The sequence below is a fragment of the Sebastes fasciatus genome, chromosome 19, assembly GCF_043250625.1.
Source record: "Sebastes fasciatus isolate fSebFas1 chromosome 19, fSebFas1.pri, whole genome shotgun sequence".
Taxonomy (NCBI): domain Eukaryota; kingdom Metazoa; phylum Chordata; class Actinopteri; order Perciformes; family Sebastidae; genus Sebastes; species Sebastes fasciatus.
The window spans coordinates 16,882,449-16,902,388 of record NC_133813.1 but is presented as its reverse complement, the minus strand read 5'-3'; the positions used below and the strand labels follow the sequence as shown (position 1 = coordinate 16,902,388).

The following is a 19,940-nucleotide window of genomic DNA, read 5'->3' as shown; positions in this document are numbered from 1 at the left end:
TCGCTATTTTTTGTAGCCTTCTTTGCAATCTTATCTACCATTTAATTTCCTTTGACCCCTATGTGTGCTGATATCCATACAAATATTACTGTAAGGCCCATCATTTGAATTCTGTATAATGTCTGTTGTATTTCAATCAAACTGTCTGGTCTGCTGTCTGAATGACAATAACTAGTGATGAACTTGATGGTCTGGCCTCCTCTATCCACTGCACTGCTAACAGTATTGCAAGTATTTCTACTGTTTAAACTGATAAATCATCACTGACCCTTTTCCCTACTTGGATTTGAAACTCTGGTACAATAGATGCAACTCCTATTTTACTAACTAAACTCTTTGATGCATCTGTGTAGATCTGAATGTACATACACATCTTCAGCTCTCTTCTTCTTTTTGATAGTAAACGACGAAACAGTACCCTACTGCCATCAGCTGGTAAGTATGGAGGATTGCATATGGAGCCATTTATTCAATTTACAAAGCAGAATAATCTCCTGAGCTTTCCTGCAGAAATATCTCTTAAATCCTATGTTACATTAATTTCTCAAATGTTTAGAATCAAGCCTAAGCATTACATGTCCTACAGTATATTTAATTGCAGTGGCTTTGAGCAGTTCCCAGTAGATATCTCCACCAAAGCTGAAATGAAAATCACGCCCTTGTTTTTGGCGAGTTTAATTACAATGCAGATTGTTGTCAGTACAAGATTAATGTTTTTTTATTTAATAGACCAGACTTGTGGCTGAGCTACACCCTACAAGACATTTCTTTTGTTTTTGCTTTGATGGAGGGATTGACTGGTCACAACCTTAACCGGCAGTGGTATGAAGAAATACCATCTCTGTTTTTTCAGCTGAGGACAAAGGTGAGCATCGCTGCCACATCTGGACAACACTGGTGATCCCTGCTTTCTGCCATCAGTCCCTTTAGCCTGGAATAAACAAGACCAGTACTCCTCCTGGTATACAGGTATCTATCCACCTGCAGCCCTAACTTTTCCAATTTTATATTTAGGCCTTACCCATTTCCTTTTATTTCCACTTTAAGTAGCTTTAAAGGTCCCATATTGTGAAAAAGTGAAATTTTCACATCTTTGTTTTTATTATAAAGCAGGTTTAAGTGCTATATAATTACTGTGAAAGTATTGAAACACTCAATCCATGGAGAAATACACACAGCCCGTAATAAGAAACTGTGCCTCTGAAACGAGCCGTCAAGATTTCTGAACATTTGTGATGTCACAAATATACAATTTATAGACCATTTCACCATTTTTAAACATTCTAAATGTGTCCCAGTTTATTTCCAGTTGCAGTGTATGTGAATAACATGAGCTAACAGGAAATAAACATATACCCAAGCTGTTGCCTAGCAACGCAATTCCGTTGAAATGTGCTAAAACGGAGTGTTTCAGACAGAGGGTAAATACAGGCATATTCAGACAGATGGTATGAGAAAAATAAAGTTTTTTTTTATTCATTACAGCATGTAAACATGTTCTAGTAGAAACCCAAAAACAAGTATAAACTTGAAAATAAGCATGATAGGGGACCTTTAACGTTGGAAAAAAAAAACATTTTTTAATGTTATCATATATATTCTTTATCAACTTGTTCTAAGACTGCTGGCAAGACAAGAGAAGATTATATTAGATTATCATATAGATTATTAAATATTTCTGGTGTGACAGGCTAACTCTAATAGACTGCATTTTAGTCATTTTGCATTCAGTGTTTCAGCTAGCTGGAACCTGGTTTGACATTACTTGGTGGCCTCTCTTTTCTCTTTTTCCACTTTTTTAGTTGCTTTAAATGTTGCAGTTTGTGTTTATTTGAATGTAGAAGAGAGAGAACAATGATTGGAGGAGACATAAAACAGTCTGTCTTCTAGCAGTCCAACTGCTACACCCAAAAATAAAGCACAGATCACATAATCCACAACAGCCATCCATGAGATATCCGAGGGGGATCCCTGACTAGCACAAGATTAAACAGAATAGATGCAATTTGCAAATGACTTTGGTATGTTATTATTTCAGTTGTTTACTGTCATTACTTCATCTTCCTTCAAAGTTGAAATTAAACGTGCTGGGAAGCCACAGGCAGTCGGTGCATTGTATCCATGCAAAAACAATGACATATCTAATTACAACTCCTGGAATGTGTTGAACATCTCAGACTGATGACATGCGTGTAAAGATTTGTGAAAGAGAATTTTGCTTTCAGCATTTTTGATGAAACATGACAATGGGTGCTTTTGAGGACATGGTCATGTTCTGGTGTTGAAGGGAAAGACATGCTTTGAAGAATCTAATCAGTCTTTCCTCAGGAGACAAAGAAGTATAAGGTTTAATTTCCTTTGGGGATTCACATTTAGGATCAGACCACATTTGCAATGCAGCAAATCACTCTGACATGCCAAGGACGTTGTGTTAGCCTATTCGATTCTGTTTCCCATCTGCAATAGATTTACAGAAACATGATGCACTTGTTTGTCCTGAGAAGAAAAAAAAAAGACATCATGCATATATTACATACTGTAGATAACTATTGGGAGGGATTTATGAGTCAATGCGCTGTATTAAAGCCACTGCTGAGTTGTTCATTGACTGAGGAGCACATTTTTATTACAACATGAAACATGGCAGCCTCATAAAAACACTTTTCAAATACTAACAAGAAGGGATTCGTTGTTTTATAAGAGGGAAATGGCTCCCTTCACTTCTGTTCTAAAATACAGGATTATTTATGGGTCGAATATTTTCTCTAGTAGTTATATTAAGTCATCCGAACCATCTGTCTGTCATTCTTTTTTATTTTTGTTATCTCAGTCAGCCTCTATTTATGACAGCTGCTCTGGCAACTCAAAAGGTCAAGTCCGAAATAACATCTACAACACAGGAACATAAATGATTTTGCCTTCAAAATAAAAGCATAATGGGTTAGCTATAGCATACAGGAATACAGTTAGATTAAATAAAATGTTATGAAGATTTGTTTTCATATATTCTTTCCTTTTTTTGTCCTATTTTGCAACATAACATACATTACATGAAATTACATTTTTGTTTACATAACATAATAGGGATTCAGTTATGCTTTAATTTATACAGTTTCTTTGTACTTTTTAATGTTTACTATATGCAATTTTATTTAATTTGATTAGTACGTGACATTGTGCATTGTAGCATTGTGATTTTATGCATACTATATTTATTAACATTAATATAATATTTTTATTATTCCTCTGCTTGCTTATAATTTATTTTAAAAGCTGTTTTATTTTGTTTTTGTCATCATTATTTATTTTTTAGGGTGACTTATGTAACATATGTCCAGGGACTATAGATGAAAAAGGGATTTTTGGTTAATTCTGGCAAGTTTACAGCACTGAATGTGCAGTGTCCCTGTTAAAAAGACCAATAAATAAAATGAATTAAAATAAATCAAAGAGAGCCTAGATAAAAATAAATGAGAATTGTATAACAACATGAAAAATAATGTATTTTAAATATATTTATCAGTATTATCATGGTAGTAGGGCTGCAATTGACGATTATTTTCATTATCAATTAATCTGTTGATTATTTTCTTGATTAATTGTGTGGTCTATAATATGATTTAATATGATATAAAACTTTATATGATATGAAACAGAAAAAAGCAGGTCATTTTCACATTTGAGAGGCTCCAAACAGCATTTTCTGACATTTTTGCATGGAAACATTACTTTAATGATTAATCGATTGATTTTTCTGTCGATCGACTAATCGATTAGTTGACTAATTGTTGCATCTCTAAGTAGCAGACTACTAGTATTTTTTCTCTGGTAATGTCTATAGTACAGTTTAATCTGAAGAGTCCTGAAGGAAGTTGTGTTGTGTCTGTATTGCTGCTGTTTTGATGGTGGTCTCCAGCTGCAGCAGCTGTGAGCCCTGCCCAGTTTCTGTCATTACCAGCTTGCTGTCAGAGAACCAGCATGTAGTTTTATAGCTACTGTACCTCCAGTCTGCAGTGATCCAACATGTGAACATGTGGACATGATGAAAAAGACCCATAGAGCTGCTGATTTGGGAATTGTATTTAATTTTTCAACAAACACTCTGCTGATATGAAACGCATGGATTATGGATCTGATATGGATACGTTGCCAAATCCTACTTTTTCTAAGTGTTTGTGTTAATTCATCACAGCCTGATGGCGACGAGGCTTCTTGTGATGGAGCGTTTGATATTTATTTTGTCTTAGACAGGTGAGTAAAATACAGATTATGCCTGTCTGTCTGCATGCATGTGTTTGCTTGAATTGGAGCCAACAGGGACAGATATTAATGCATTATGTGTTATTACCTAACTTACTGGTATAAGTGCAGAGAAGGTCAGTCCTCTCCATGTATGGTTGTGTTTAGTTTTCCATGTTCCTCTGCTGCTTCACTGCAGGTTAGACAGAGTCTATTTTAATCTTTTCTGTTCAGTTTTTGTTGTGTATACTTGGGAGAAAGTTCACTTTTATTGCCTCCAGAGTTCCTCTCAGTCTATTATGTGGTTGTTAAGTATGAACAATCAAAGTCCTTAACAACAGAATACATGATCAGTTCTCTGTTTATTCTATGCAACAACAGAATAAACTGACCCAATACCCATCCTGCAGCATCACAACTTAATATATGCAGCTTATACAGATAAATATAAGCTATATACAAATGGTTTAATTGATTGTGTTTATACACCTGTGTTGTCTTCATGGCTGGGCATGCTTGATGTTAAATCTTGTGTTGGACATATTTGATACTTAAATATTTAAGTGGGTGTGATTTATCACCCTGTTTGCTGGCTGTTTTTGCAGGTCAGGCAGCGTGTTTGGACACTGGGATGAGATCTATGGATTTGTGGAGCAGCTCACCAATAGGTTTGTCAGGTAAGTGAAGTGGCCGCTGTTGTATCCCTCTCTCCTCTCACCCCCACCTCAGATTTTAGGGATATTTATTTATACTATAAATAGCCTCAGAAAATATGGAATGATACAAAACGTCATACAGCACAGTCCAAAACCAAGTGTAAAACTGCTTCACAGGCAAGCAAGGCATATTAAATTTACCACAGTCAGATATAAACGAATGAAAAAAAGACTTTTTTAAACACGGAGGAGTCTTTATAGGTCTTTAAATTATAGTACAAACAGTACAAGTGAATAAAAAGTAGGCCATGACTATTTCGGGCAGCAGGCATCATAGTACAAAGCATCCAACTGCTCAAAAACCCCTCTGTGTAACGGGTCAGGGGGTGTGTTAGTGTGATATCTTTAGGTTTAATAACGGGTTGCTAAATATGAGAGCCAAAACATCCAGCCAGATGTGGAAGTTGGTGCTAACCACAACAGACAAGTCCTGTACCCCTTCACAGCCTGGGAGAGGAGAGCGAGGAAGTAACAGTGACGAAGTTATTGGGTTCATAAGTGAGTGAGCAAGGCACTGAGATTGTCCCATGTTGAATGAGATGAAATGCTGCTGGATGAATTGTAATGTTAATTTTTAATGGTTTGTAAATTTTACGTCATGTCATGTTATGGGACATATCTGCTTTGTCATGTTACACAGAGCTATGTAAAGTAAAGTCACATTGCTGTGTTTTGCTGTTACATTACAATAAGCTTCAATATATAACATTAGAAAGTCATATAATATCATGTCATGTTCTGTTACAGGGTTGTTTTTATAAATCATGTCATGTTGTGTCATGTATTATTGTGGCAAGCTTGGGTTTGTCATGTCGTATAATGTTATTAAACCAGATTCAACTTTATTGTCATTGCACGCAGTAAGTACCATAACAGCAAAAGTACATATAGAGATATGTAAATATTAACCTCAAAGCCTCGGGAGACAAGTTACGTTGTACGCGTCACCATATTAGAACACCTTGCCAAAAAGTAACGTTATTATCAGGGCTGTGAATCGATTACAATACCGTGATTTTTTTTATCTGTTCAAAATGTACCTTAAAGGGAGATTTGTCAAGTATTTAATACTCTTATCAACATGAGAGTGGGCAAATATGCTTGCTTTATGCGAATGTATGTATATATTTATTACTGGAAATCAATCAAAACAACACAAAACAATGACAAATATTGTCCAGAAACCCTCACAGGTACTGCATTTAGCATAAAGAATATGCTCAAATCATAACATGGCAAGCTCAAGCCCAACAGGCAACAACAGCTGTCAGTGTGTCAGTGTGCTGACTTGACTATGACTTACACCAAACTGCATGTGATGATCTTAAAGTGGGCATGTCTGTAAAGGGGAGACTCGTGGGTACCCATAGAATCCATTTTCATTCACATATCTTGAGGTCAGAGGTCAAGAGACCCCTTTGAAAATGGTCATGCCATTTTCTTCTCGCCAAAATGTAGCCTACGTTTGGAGCGTTATTTATCCTCCTTTGCGACAAGCTAGTATGACATGGTTGGTACTAATGGATTCCTTAGAATTTCTAGTTTCATATGATGCCAGTATCTTCACTCTAGCTTTAAAACTTTGACAGCCCTAGTTATTATGTAATGTCTTTTTATGTCATGTTTTGTTTCAGTACATTATACATCATGTATTATCATCTTATTTCATGTAGTTCTGTTGCTATTGATGTTTACCACCAGAAATAGTTTTTCTGTCCAATAAAAATCAAATTAATACGTAATAATAGCACTAACGTGAATCCTTTATAATGTTTATAAACCTGGTTTTGTATTTATGGGCTTTTGTACTGCAGATAAGATTCACAAGCTTCCTGTCTGTGTGTGTTTCAGCCCCAGGATGAGGGTTTCCTACATCGTCTTTTCAGCCAGAGCAGTTGTAATTCTGCCACTAACCGGAGACAGGTACCAGCTTCAATTTCGAAAACTTCCTTCTTCTCTTTCTCTCCTTCTCTGCCTCACTCCCTAACCCATCCTCCTCCTCCTCTTCCTCACTGATAACCAGATCACACAGAAACTGAGCTCTTATCAGTCTTTATTTAAACTGTGTCGTCCCATGTTTTGTGATGTGGCTGCGCAGGTCTAAGATAGACGAGGGTTTGGAGAAGCTGAGCCAAATCAAACCTGCTGGTGAAACTTACATGCACGAAGGCATGAAAGCGGTACGCTCATCTGATCCATATTCCAAACACAGATGGTCACTTTATTGTTTTTAATTTAAAACTGACACTCTTAATTTAACACTATCAACATACTAAATGTGCAAAATAGAGTGTAAAATCTACTCTAAAACCCTTCTCTGGGCTATGTGCCTTGTATATTTTGCTCCATGCTGTCATTCTGCACACTGTTAAATTCTTATAACTAAAAAAATAAAGTAGATGATATGTTATCAGATATGTCAAGCAGCTCCAATGGGGTCTGGCAACAGAAAAGTGCTTCAGCGATCCAAAACATACAACAGTAAAAGTGTCATTATCATTTTAGAGCAACACAGTATGTGTGTGAGCTGCACTGAGTTTGTGTCAACTTTCACTCTCCAGGTGTCGGAGCAGATGAAGACTCAAACTTCGCCGTCGTCCAGCATCATCATCGCTCTGACTGATGGCAAGCTGGAGGTCTTCCCCTATGAACTGACTGTACAGGAGGTATTATTAAACACCCACACATTTTTACCAAAGATAATTCCAATGGTTTATTGTTTTGTTCTTGGTATTTTTACGATGTTTGCATTTGCTTTGAGTTCTTTTCGTTGTTTTTTTATCTTGTGTTGCAATCGAAATCAAGGTTGTTTGAGGAGACACACTGACACATGCTTCTCAAATCCTTTCTGTTGTTTTACTGAGTTAAAACACTCTAATAACAGTTTTAAGGATATGCGTGTACCATGTTGCATGATTGTATCAAATGAACCAGTTGTTTCTTGGTGGAAGCAAAACATGTATCACTCTAAAACCAGCGGTGGAAAGTAACTAAGTACATTTAATCAAGTACTGTGCTTCATTTTGAGGTAATTCCATTTTATGCTACTTTATACTTTATACTCCACTACATTTTGGAAGCAAGTATTGTACTTTTTACTCCACTACTTTTATTTGATAACTTAAGTTACGTAACAGATTCTGATTATCAATACAAAATATTAGAGCTTATAGTCGATTAATCGATTTGTCAATCAACAGAAAAATAATTGGCAACTATAGTATTTTGACAATCAATTAATCATTTCAGTAGCCTCGGCTCTGTGAAGTTGTGATGGACATTTTCTGACAATTTTTTGACGTTTCTTAGACTAAACATTAATCAATTAATTGAAAAAAATGATCGGCAGATTAATCGATAATGAAAATAATCGGTAGCTGCAGCCCTACAAAATAAAAAATAAATGAATAAGTTATGATATATTATTATAGGTCAAGCTATCCATATGACACATATAAATAATGTATATAACAATATAAGAAATAAATATAAATAATTCAAATGAATCCCATGTTTACCAGCTCCAATATTAAAGTGATGAACACAATAATGCATCAATAATTATAATACAATAATATCTATATTATTCTGCATAATGACTAAATATTGTACGTTTACTTACTTAAAGTTTTGAATGCAGGACTTGTACTTGTAACACAGTATTTCTACACTGTAGTATTACTACTTTTACTCAAGTAAAAGATCTAAGTACTTCTTACTTGACTCAGGCCTTCACTCTTTGTGTTATGTGTCCCAGGCTGACAGAGCCAGAGGCTTTGGAGCCAGAGTGTACTGCGTCGGGGTCATGGACTTTGACCACAAACAGGTAGGAGGACTTTCATTCGTTGGACTGCCATAAAACTCTGTGAGAAAGAACACTTCTCTCTGTTCCTGACACTGTTGGTTGTGTAAACACTGAGCTGGTATTTGTCTTTCGGTGTGTGTGTGTGTGTGTCAGCATGTGTTAGGTTGTAGTCAGATCTTCTATAGACTTGTTGTTTCTGGCCCAGATTTATTAACACACCTTGACCTCGTTGCTCAGTCGGTTTGAGTTCAACTGGAACCTCATGAGGAGAGAAAAACAGCAAGCAGCTGGCAGGGATTTATAGTTAGTTGTTTATGCTGCATTTGGTTTATGTAAAAAAACATGGAATAATTTTTGTAACACAGCATGTTTTGAGTTTTCATAGCCTCGGAGAGACTTTGATTTCTTCCTGCGCAGGTATCAGGTTATTGAATGGGAGCATTGTGTTCAGAACAAACCGTGTTTGTGTGTCCTCAAAAGGTGTTTTTCATGCTGAATAAGAATGAGCCCAAATGGCTTCTGCTGACTGTGTTGACTGTAAGAAATACAAAGGGAAAAAAAGAATAAAATATGATCCTATAAAACACCTACATGATTAAGAACTATTGGTCTGCAACAGTCAACATCAGGTCATAAGTTATCCGTAATAACATTTGCAGTGCAAAGAAAAAACTGTTATTACATTTGTTGAGAAATATGACTCAATATCATTCATTTAAAGTGGCATCTATTGCTGCTCAACCCCCACCCTGAATCATTCCTTAACTACATTATAACGACAGTATTGATCTGTATAATTAATATTAATAAGCATATCAGAAAGGCTTTAAAATTACATAACTTCTAAGGTCTAAGGTTCATAAGGTCTACGGGGTGCAAGCGTTCTTCTGCCCGGTTACTGACTGGAGTGCACTCTGCGGTCTGAGCAGGAAGTAATTACATCACTCTCTAATTAAATAATGCCAGGCTTCCTGTTCTGCTATCATTAAAGCAGGAGATGAAAGCTGCAGCCAGCTGTCCAGAGCTTTCGTCTCCTAGAAACCGACTTTTCCCTCCCTAAACGCTGCCGAAGCACTGAACCGAAACGAGCAGAAGACCTCCCAGAGAGGCAGCGAGAAATGAACACTGAAATGTAAAGTTGTTCATAGATGAGATGAGAACTGTTTTTTCATTTTTGTCTCAGCTTGCTGATATAGCAGACGGCACAGAGCAAGTCTTCCCGGTGCTGACCGGGTTCCACGCCCTCAAAGACATCGTCAACTCGGTGAGATCACGTACACATAACAGTGCACTAAAACAATTCAGCGGCACACTGTGTGAGACTTACCATCTTAGCTGTTACGTCATATGTATCTCCACACAGATCCTGAAGCAGACGTGCGCAGACGTATTCACGATAGAGCCGTCGAGTGTTTGTGTGAATGGTAAGTTTGTTTGTTGCATCTGCAATGTTTTGAATATAATAATGCAGAAAAGAATACGGTGTGAATATATGCGTTTTTAGCCACACCAGCAGCAGCAGCATGTCTCTAGTGATGGAAATGTTAGATTGTCATGGTCCCCAGAGAATGGAGCCTAATGACTTTAGTGCTCTCCTAACTTCCTTTCCGCGTCACTATGAGGTTCACGTTTGTGGTTTTAAGCAGTTGGAGATTTGTGTTGGTTAAAGTTATAGGCATTGACCTCGGATGGTTCAGGGTGAGGTAAATCGTCGGGCATCGACTCTCGCGAGAGTTCTTGCAAGTTTACGCAATTTGTGGGTTACCTTCTAGACACAACCCCACGTCATCAATCAACACACACACCCATGTTCACTTCTCAAAGGACACCTTAACCATAACTGTAGTCATGTCTCCCCTAAAATATTTTGTTGCTTGGTCTGGGAGTGTATTTTCAGCAGCACAGATGCTACTGAATGATCATAGAAATATTATAGGAATACTACAGGCCAGCAGTGTGTCTCTATGATCTTCTTGCTCTTCCACGACTACACATTGCTACTAGTCACTTTGATCATGAAGGTGACACTACTTTATAGAGTAGATAGGCTAAAATATAGTGTAGAATTTAGTATTTATAGTATAGTTTTGAGAATATTATAGATCCAAGATGAAACTGACAGAGGGGTGGGACTGAGAGGCAATTACAAATTTGTCTGCTACTTCAGCACTACGGACAGCGCCATGGATTTATCAACACACAGTACAGTTAGGCTACTGATATCTCAGAGCCATGGTCGGGGCCATCGATTCTAGGGCGGCCGCCTCTTAGTCGACTCAGGTTTTTATTTTGCTTTTTTTAATGCTTTTTTCATGATGAATGAATTATTTTCTTTGTGGAGAAACTCAGTTTTACAGACCTGTTGATTAAATCAACTAATGGATTAGTCAACAAAATCATTTAAGTGTTACTCAAATAAGAATTTCTTTGGTCGAGGTCAGCCCAAATAGATTATAAATTGCACAAACCTCAGTCAGATAAAGGATCAGTGAGTCAGGTAAACATTGTACCTGCTAAACATCTGCATGTTAGTAGGCCGCTGTGCCTAAGAAGCCTCACAGAGCCGCTAACATGGCAGTAGACTCTCAGTCTTGTTGACATTAATTTGCTTAATCAATATTAGCTGTTTAATAACTTTTGTTTCTCTTTGCTGCAATTTCAAGAGGACCTGTTATGCTTATTTTCAGGTGCATACTTGTGTTTCAGGCCGTTCAGGAGCAGTGTTTCTGTGGGGGAGAGTAACTCCCTTTGGCGTGGACTTTGGGCTTTCGTAACTTTGCAGACCTTTTATATGTACTTAAAAAAAAGCTATTTAACACATGAAAGGGAAGGCTAAAAGCACAAAAGCATAATAGGTCCTATGTAATTCTGTTTCACAGTAGTGTATAATGTGTGTGTGATGTTCCTCAGAGTCTTTCAGTGTGGTGTTGAGGGGCAGTGGCTTCAGTGGATCCAGGAGGACAGACAACATACTCTGCACCCTCACTGTCAATGAAAAAACATACGGTCAGTAAATGCCTCACACTCAACACACTCATGACTTACACAGGATGCAGTTATTGTAACCCTGGTGGTATGAAGCAAATTTATGAGTTTACTTACCAATGATACTAAAGTGTGTGCTGCAAAACACTTTGAGATAACATCATTTATAAAGTGAAATGCGATACGATGTGCAGATGTCTGCGCTGCAGTGGAAAGTCAGAGTCATGACGTCCAGAGATAAACAGTGGCTGCTTTTTACTAGAGAACAGAGGAGACATTATAAGACTGAGCAGAGGGAGAGAGAGAACATGTTCTCTATGTCTCATTAGTCTATAAACAGATCGGTGTCCTCTTAATGTCCCTGGGAGGACGTGAAGGGGTATCATATGACCGTGTCCTTTCTTCTTCTAACCAGCTTGTTTTTATCTGTTTTGCTAGAATTTCTTTCATTCTCTTGTTGCTTTGAATTTTTATTCTGGCTGTGATGTGCCTATGTAATATTTCCTATGAGGGAAAAATAAAAGAATGTGAATATATATTTCAGTTAGAATAGTACTGGAGGTAGTATGGCATTGAAAATGATCAAACAAGTTTAAAGGTATAATATGCAAGAATTTCCTAAAAAAAACAATGTATACAGTAGATTGATACAAAAATAACACGTTTCATTGATGAGAATGGGTTGTGTGTTTTTTATGTGCATGTGCTCCAGAGTTCACATTGCTCCTATGTCTCTCCTCTGCTGTGTGCAGAGCGCTGCCGTGATCGATATGTCTGTTTGAGTTTGACCGTGCATTATGCACACACAGGAGATGTAGCCTAACATCATTACAGCGAGGTACATAGCATCTCTTCTCTCTGCTAATTTGCAGTGTGTAAAAATAGACGATGAACCAACGCTATCACTACACACTCATCCATGAATGATTGTCCTTTCAGGAATTTAAACGCCATTAGCAGCGTTTCTATTGGAGAGTCAGTGTGCACAAAGAGGCCAATTTGTCTTGCAAGCCAAAGTGATGTGTTGCAACCAGTTCAATTTACAACTAAACTTTTGGGTATTTTTCATTTTTTGCCATGTTTTTTACAAGAACATCCTTTCTTTATAGGCAGTAAGACTTCTCACAGTTTGTCTGTTTCTTGTTTCTTCTCAGACCAGAAGCCACAAGTAGTTCGAGACGGCTATCTGCTGTGTGAAGCTCCCGTTCTGCAAGAGGTCGGACAGTAAGTTAAGACACACACACACACATATAAGTGTTCCTAACTATGTCAAACTGTAAGCAAGCTGCAAGTTAAAAAAAACTAACTGAGCTTGATGTCAGCACCAGGTTTCTTCCTAAAGGCAAAAAAAGCTAAACTGTAAATTAAAATTAAATCACAATTATGCTATTGTATAGTCACAATATAGCATCCTGGCCATTGTTATTTTAAGTTAATGGTGTATTATATATAGTTGCAGTTACTGAGAAACCCCACTTGTGTTTGAACACTGTAAATAGTGACTGAAGCTTTCATTACTCATGGTCTGTGCTTGTTTTTCTCTCTGTCTGCTTTCTTTGTTGCACAGCAAAACCCTTGTGAATAAAATTAGGTTTCACCAAATGCTCATCATCAGCCTTTTTCTCTCACCGTCGAGCCAATACTGAGCCCGTGTTTACCTTAAATAGCAAAACGACATGGTGTTTTGTAAAAGAAAAATCCAGTTTTGGAAAGCAATTCGGCATGACATCATTTTATAACATCACTACCTTGGCATTTCTCTGACAACACCAGATCGACCCAACACTAATGTGAGGCAACATTTCACAAAGCTGATGAATAATAAATGCCTCCTTTGCAATACTGTAAAGGGATGTTGAATGCCTTTTAAAATCAATTTATACAACAATAAAACTATATTTGTAGATCACTGTGCCCTAATGCAGTGGTTTCCCACCTGGATGCATCAGGATTTGTCTGTTCTGAGGTTGTCAAAATTAGATTTGCACATGTAGGCTTATAACTAAAATCATAATAACACACTTACTGGATAATTTATACAAAAGTCTGTATATAAAACTATTTTAAAAGATATGTTCTTTGCTAGTTAACAGGCTACATTCTGTTTAAACGGTATATCCGCACAGTTGCAGATAAAGATCAAGTGATATTATTAGTATTATACTATTTGTAGGATTAGATTCCAGTGGTGGCTGCGTAGGATTGTTTCTGACTCGAGTGATCCAGACATTTCCAATAACTCCATAGCGTTGTAAAGTCCATAAGCCAACATTTATAGAAAAAAAGATAGATGTAATCATTTCCAAAATTCACAACATGTTTTCATCCGACAAAACATTCTGCTTCAATCCATATTTGTTGGCATTTAGCCTTCCAAAAACAACCTAATGTATCAGATTCAATCAACATTTGGCAACCTATTCATAATCATAACACTAGGCCTGTGCAAATGCAGCAGGTTGAAATTAGAAACCAGAAATCTGTCGTGTATGTGTAATGGAGAGAGAAACAAGAACAATGTTTACAGTAGAGCTATCAGCACCTCAAAGTGCTGGATGAACTGATGCCAGAATGACCAGAATATCTCTGTGGCATTTAGACAGCGAGCCAAAGCTGATTTAACTTCACCCACTTCAAACAGCGCTTTCTCTCCCCCTCCATCTGTCCCCAATCGCCTCTCACTTTCCATCCTGGCTCACCTACTCTGTAGCACTCCCTCCTCGCTGAAACACTCGAGCATACTTTTATAATTTCTCAGGGACAAAGCTGAGACAATCTCTGTTGAATCCAACCCTTAAAAGGAACCAAACAATATTTAACTGCAAACTATAAAGGCAAACAAGGAGACCTGGCCAAAAATTGATAAGAATGTGAATGGCAAGGACTTCCTTTTTCAGTGAGTCAATGTTCTTGGCACTAATGGTGTTGGAAGGTCAACAGGGAAACTGACAAGGTTACCAAGAAACATAGCTTTATGCCAGTGCTTCTCAAATATTGCTGTTAACCCTTTATTATCAATAAATCAATACAACTTAAAGGTGCAGTGTGTAGGATCAGGCGAAACACAACTGAAACTTCTCCTGTGTGCCAAACGTGTAGGAGAACTACAGTGGGCGACGCAAAAGCGCAAACTTATAAATATTATATTCAATTTCTGCCAATAAATCCCACTAAATGCTACGCGCTGCTCCTTTAATATTTTACCACCATAAATGCACACATGCATCCTCTCACCATGGTCCTCTGTATTTTCCACCACACTGACGGCTAAGGGAACATCACATGTAGCTGTTAATAGGTGTGCAAGAAGTGTTTCTTCTTCTGGTGTTGTTTTCAGTTATTCTGTCTAACACTTGCAGATCAATCGAAGTGCTGGTCAGCCTGAACAACGGAAAATCCTACATCTCCAGTCCCATCACCATCTATGCTACGACATGTGTGAGTATCAGTCACATAGTACCAAAAAACATCTTTCAATATAGGCAATTCTGCAGCTTGTCCAGTGGGCTACCTCCAGTTCTGAGAAGTGAAGCCAGTGCAGAAGTGCCTTAAACTTGCATTCTCTCTAATAGCCAGCAGGGGGCGACTCCTCTGGTTGCAAAAACAAGTCTATGAGTAAATGAGCCTACTTCTCACTTGATTTATTACCTCAGTAAACATTGTAAACATGAGTTTATAGTCTCAATCGCTAATTTAAGGTCTTCTTCAATACAGCATGATGTTCATTTAGTAAATTATGGTCCCATTTAGAGTCAAATAGACCATAAAGCAGGTTATGCTTTAGGGCGTGGCTACCTTGTGATTGACAGGTCGCTACCACGGCGTTTTCCGGTCTCGGAGTTGTCCGTGTTTTCGTCGTACAACTTTAACACTTTCACAGTGTGTTTTCAGTTCATGAAAGTTAATGTTTTGGTCATCCAAAAATGTCTTGTTCGACGGTTGCACGTAGCTCCGCCCTCTCGTGTCACTTCAAGATAGCTATGGCCAAAAACCAAGATGGTAACGGCCAAAATATACCAAACCTGAGGCTTCAAAACGTCAGTCCGCAAACCGATGAGTGATGTCACGGTGACTACGTCCACTTCTTATATACAGTCTATGGTTATAACTAAAGAGGAAAGCATGCCTCTTTTAAATGGGAAAATAAGTATCTCTGAGTGAAGAAGGTATTGGCGCCAGTTTGATGATAACACAAGATACACAAACACATCTCCAGGTGCAAGGTGTAATGGGTGTGGCTGATCGGTGTGTGTTCATTGCAGTCAGATGGGACCTGGGCGCTCTGGTTGCTGTTGGCTCTGCTGCTGTTACTGGCTCTGGCTTTATTCTGGTGGTTCTGGCCTCTCTGCTGCACTGTGGTGAGTTTACAGTCCATGAATGCACGTGTAAATCTCCAATTCAGGCCTCGTGGAAGCATAAACCATAATTCTGTGCTATTGTTGTATTTACGGAAGTAGCCCACAAGTTTAAGTGTTGCAATTTGGACTGGGTTCCTCGTAGTAACAATATCTATTTATTTTTGTCCATAGACAATGTAAAGTTTCTTATTGTTACTTTTTCTTATTGTTTCTTACAGGTGATCAGAGACCCACCCCCCTCTCGGCCACCTCCTCCACCTCCTGTCATTGTGAGTAGACCGCAGACTGTTGAAAAACACATTTATCATACATCACCAGCAGGTTTCTGACGGGACGTTTTGAGCCCGAAGTCTGGGGTTTATTAAATTATGAACATATTGCCTCGTGAAAAGCAACCTTGTGTGAAACAGAATTTAACCCAAATCAAAGATCTTTACATGCAAAAAAAGGCATTGTTTGTTAAGTGCTTTAGGTGAGATTGAAGACAAAGTCCATTTCATGTTTTATTGCTCACTACATGATGAATTGAGGGCTACACATTTTAGTAAAATGTCCAGCATTTCCGAGGTTGGATGAGGGAATCTTTTTTTGTGGTTAATCAGATTTGTAGAGGAGACAAAGTGTCACTGCTACAACTGTATTTTCAGTGTCTTATAAGTCCATGCGAGCTTGGCACTTACGTATATGCACGAGTGCAGTAACTATCTAATGAACCGCAGTTGTGTCTGATAGGCTGCAGCACCTGTCAATCAAGCAAACACGCTTCTCTGTAAGCAAGAGAAGAGATATTTTTAATTGCCACCCAAAAAGAAATTAGTAAAATTAGCTATTTAGAAAAGTATACTTTCAAGACAGAAGAAGCTGGATACATCTCTATGGTGCTTGAGACTTTGTAGTGGCAGCATCTACTGACTGTTCTTGGTACTGCATCACACAAATTTGCAATTTTAGCTAACTCTGGCATATTTTCAGAAATGTTATTAATATGCACTGTCCCCTGTCAAATAAAGTAATAAACTACACATAACTTGAGCATTGGCTTCAGCTTTCAGCCGGGGTGGTTTCTGTTCTGTGTTGACTCATTTAAAAAATGTTAGTCACGGCATTAAATCATAATCATATTAAGTATGACTTGGCCTTCAAATGTAGATCATCATCTCAATTTGGGATAGTAACAGTCTAAAATTCAGTGTTAATCATTTTTTTTAAAGGTGCACAATAGTCAGGGCTAACTTTTTCCTCAATCTAAAGTCATTTTTTCAATTTACTTTTATTGTTTTCAAGGAGCCAGAAGAACCTCTTTCACCCAAACACAGGTGGCCTACAGTGGACGCTTCATACTATGGAGGCAGAGGTCCTGGAGGAATCCAACGCATGGAGGTAAATAGACAATAATTATATGAAATATCCATACTGTTTCACATTGATGGTGCCCTTTTCTTTTGGTGTGTTTTTACCAACATTCATCTTTTGTCCCCATGGTCTGTAGGTGCGTTGGGGGCAGAGTGGATCCACAGAGGAAGGGTCACGGCTAACGAAAGCCAAAAATGCTGTGGTCACCATGCCGGAGGGAGCGGATGAACCCATGGTGCCCCGACCCCCGCCACGACCTCCTCCAGTCTACAACCCCCCGCCACAGTCCAAATGGTACACTCCTATCAAGGTGAGACAATAACCTTGTTAATCACCAGTCACATTAAAGGCTCCCTACGTATTTACCGCTTATATATCCAATTCTATTTATCTTCTGTTTTTCACCTGATTTGACTGATTTGACTTCCAGGGGCATTTTGATGCATTGCGGGCATTAATGAGGAGACAGTATGACAGAGTGGCGATCATGAGGCCGACATCTCAGGACAAGGTAAGAGACATCTGCAGTATTTCCCTCCAAAACAATGAAAGAAAACATTACTGCTTATTAATTTAGAATGCTTTGATCATCATTTCTTCCTGCTGGACTGTCTGCAGTCACCAAGGAATAATTATGTTTTTGCCATAAAGTGTCGCCAGTTTATTTAATTAGAAAATGAATCCAGCCTCTTGACTCCATAGTGATTTGATTAGATAATAACAGGAAATAATACAGCCCAATCTCAGCCCCTCTAATTATGTACCCAACACACAAATCAGTCTCAGTAAATAACAGTTTAAATGTCAATGCTTGACAGCTTGAATAGGCTACAGGCGCTCCAGTGTTTTAGTGTTTCTTACAATATTCACTGATCTGATTTTGATGATTTATCCCCATATTTTGTCCCTCTGTGTGAGCTGTTCTAGTGATTGAACTGATGGGAGTGCTCTAATACAAGCCAGCATTAACTCAAATGTGATATTTCCCATTTTTAGCACCACTAGTCAGATAAATTAACAAACAACATGCATCACTTCTGTTTTTCTTGTGTTGATGTTGTATCTGGCTCAATTTTAAAGCTGGAGTGAAGATACTGGTATCATATGAAACTAGAAAAAATAGCATGTCATACTAGCTTGTCGCAAAGGAGGCTAAATAACGCTACGAAGCTACACAAAATTTTGGCGAGGAAAAACTGGCATGGCCCTTTTCAAAGGGGTCCCTTGACCTCTGACCTCAAGATATGTGAATGAAAATGGGTTCTATGGGTACCAACGAGTCTCCCCTTTACAGACATGCCCACTTTATGACAATCACATGCTGTTTGGGGCAAGTCAGCACACTGACACACCAACAGCTGTTTGCCATGTTATGATTTGAGTGTATTTTTTATGCTAAATGCAGTACCTGTGAGGGTTTCTGCACATTATTTGTCATTGTTTTGTTTTGTTAATTGATTTCCAATAATAAATATATACATACATTTGCATAAAGCAAGCATATTTGCCCACTCCCATGATGATAAGAAGAAAAAGATGACAAATCTCTCTTTAAGGTACATTTTGAACAGATAAAAAATGTGCGATTAATCGCGATTAACTATTTTAATCGATTGAATCTGACACGTAACCCTTTTGTGCCCAAAGACTATATTTAGTATGATATGAATAAATGCCACAACATTTGTTCTGATTGGTCAAAAGTCTTGAAATTTGGTATGGACATACGTTTGGCATGTATCTAACAGTACAACTTTGAAATTTTTCGATCACATGAAAAATTCACACTTTTATTTTTAGTCAGTCAGGATTTTTGAAAAATTAGGAAAAAACGCCAACATTATGTGTATTACATTTTTTTTCCCATATTAAATATTTTGTTTACACTTCATATGTGTGCATGTCTTTGATATTCAACTTGTTATGAGTTCTCAGATACTAAATAATTGATTGTCCTCATTGTAGTTTCTGAGAAACAGCTCTTTTCTTAGCATACTATATCTAGTCTTCGGGCTCATGGGACTACTGTTTGTCTATTAGACTACTCTATATATGAGTCTATTGCAAAAAAACAAGTAGTTCCATGTGCCCAAAGACTAGATATAGTATGATGAAGAAAAACTTCACATTTGTGCTGCAAGCCCTGAGAACACTTCCACCAAAGGAAATTGAAAATTTCAGTTTTCCGTTGCGGGCACAAATGGGTTCATGTAATAACCTCATCTGTCTGTCTTCTCCCGTTGTCTCCAGGGCCGCTGCATTAACTTCACCAGAGTTCAGAGTCACTGACGTTTAAACATGAGGATCAAGACTTTTCACTTTATTCCAAAGATTTGGCCAAAGATGACTGGCATGTACACCCACGAGATTATTGTTTGGATTCCATGTGTTTTGTAAATAAATGTCTTTACTTATATATGTTGCATTTATTACCTGTTTTGTTGCTTGTTTTTGTGCATCCGTTAAAACCAAAACCAAAGAACA

The 19,940-nt window shown here is 37.8% G+C and overlaps 1 protein-coding gene across 2 annotated transcripts; it reads left to right on the top strand.

Annotated features, from left to right (window-relative positions):
• The first annotated feature begins 3,940 nt into the window (after positions 1-3,940).
• On the top strand, positions 3,941-19,872 carry antxr2b (ANTXR cell adhesion molecule 2b). Of its 2 annotated transcripts, none has more exons than XM_074618844.1 (17): positions 3,941-4,251; positions 4,845-4,916; positions 6,807-6,878; positions 7,054-7,135; positions 7,517-7,621; positions 8,713-8,781; positions 9,944-10,024; positions 10,124-10,184; positions 11,671-11,766; positions 12,900-12,969; positions 15,105-15,183; positions 16,008-16,103; positions 16,322-16,372; positions 17,388-17,483; positions 17,593-17,766; positions 17,887-17,967; positions 19,707-19,872. In XM_074618844.1, the coding sequence occupies exons 1-17, from the start codon at positions 4,127-4,129 to the stop codon at positions 19,743-19,745; spliced, it is 1,449 nt and encodes a 482-aa protein (XP_074474945.1). In that variant the 5' UTR covers positions 3,941-4,126; the 3' UTR covers positions 19,746-19,872. The 2 variants fall into 2 exon arrangements, with proteins under 2 accessions (XP_074474945.1, XP_074474946.1); XM_074618845.1 differs by lacking the exon at positions 3,941-4,251 and adding an exon at positions 5,291-5,453 and having other exon boundaries at positions 4,860-4,916.
• The last annotated feature ends 68 nt before the right edge of the window (positions 19,873-19,940 follow it).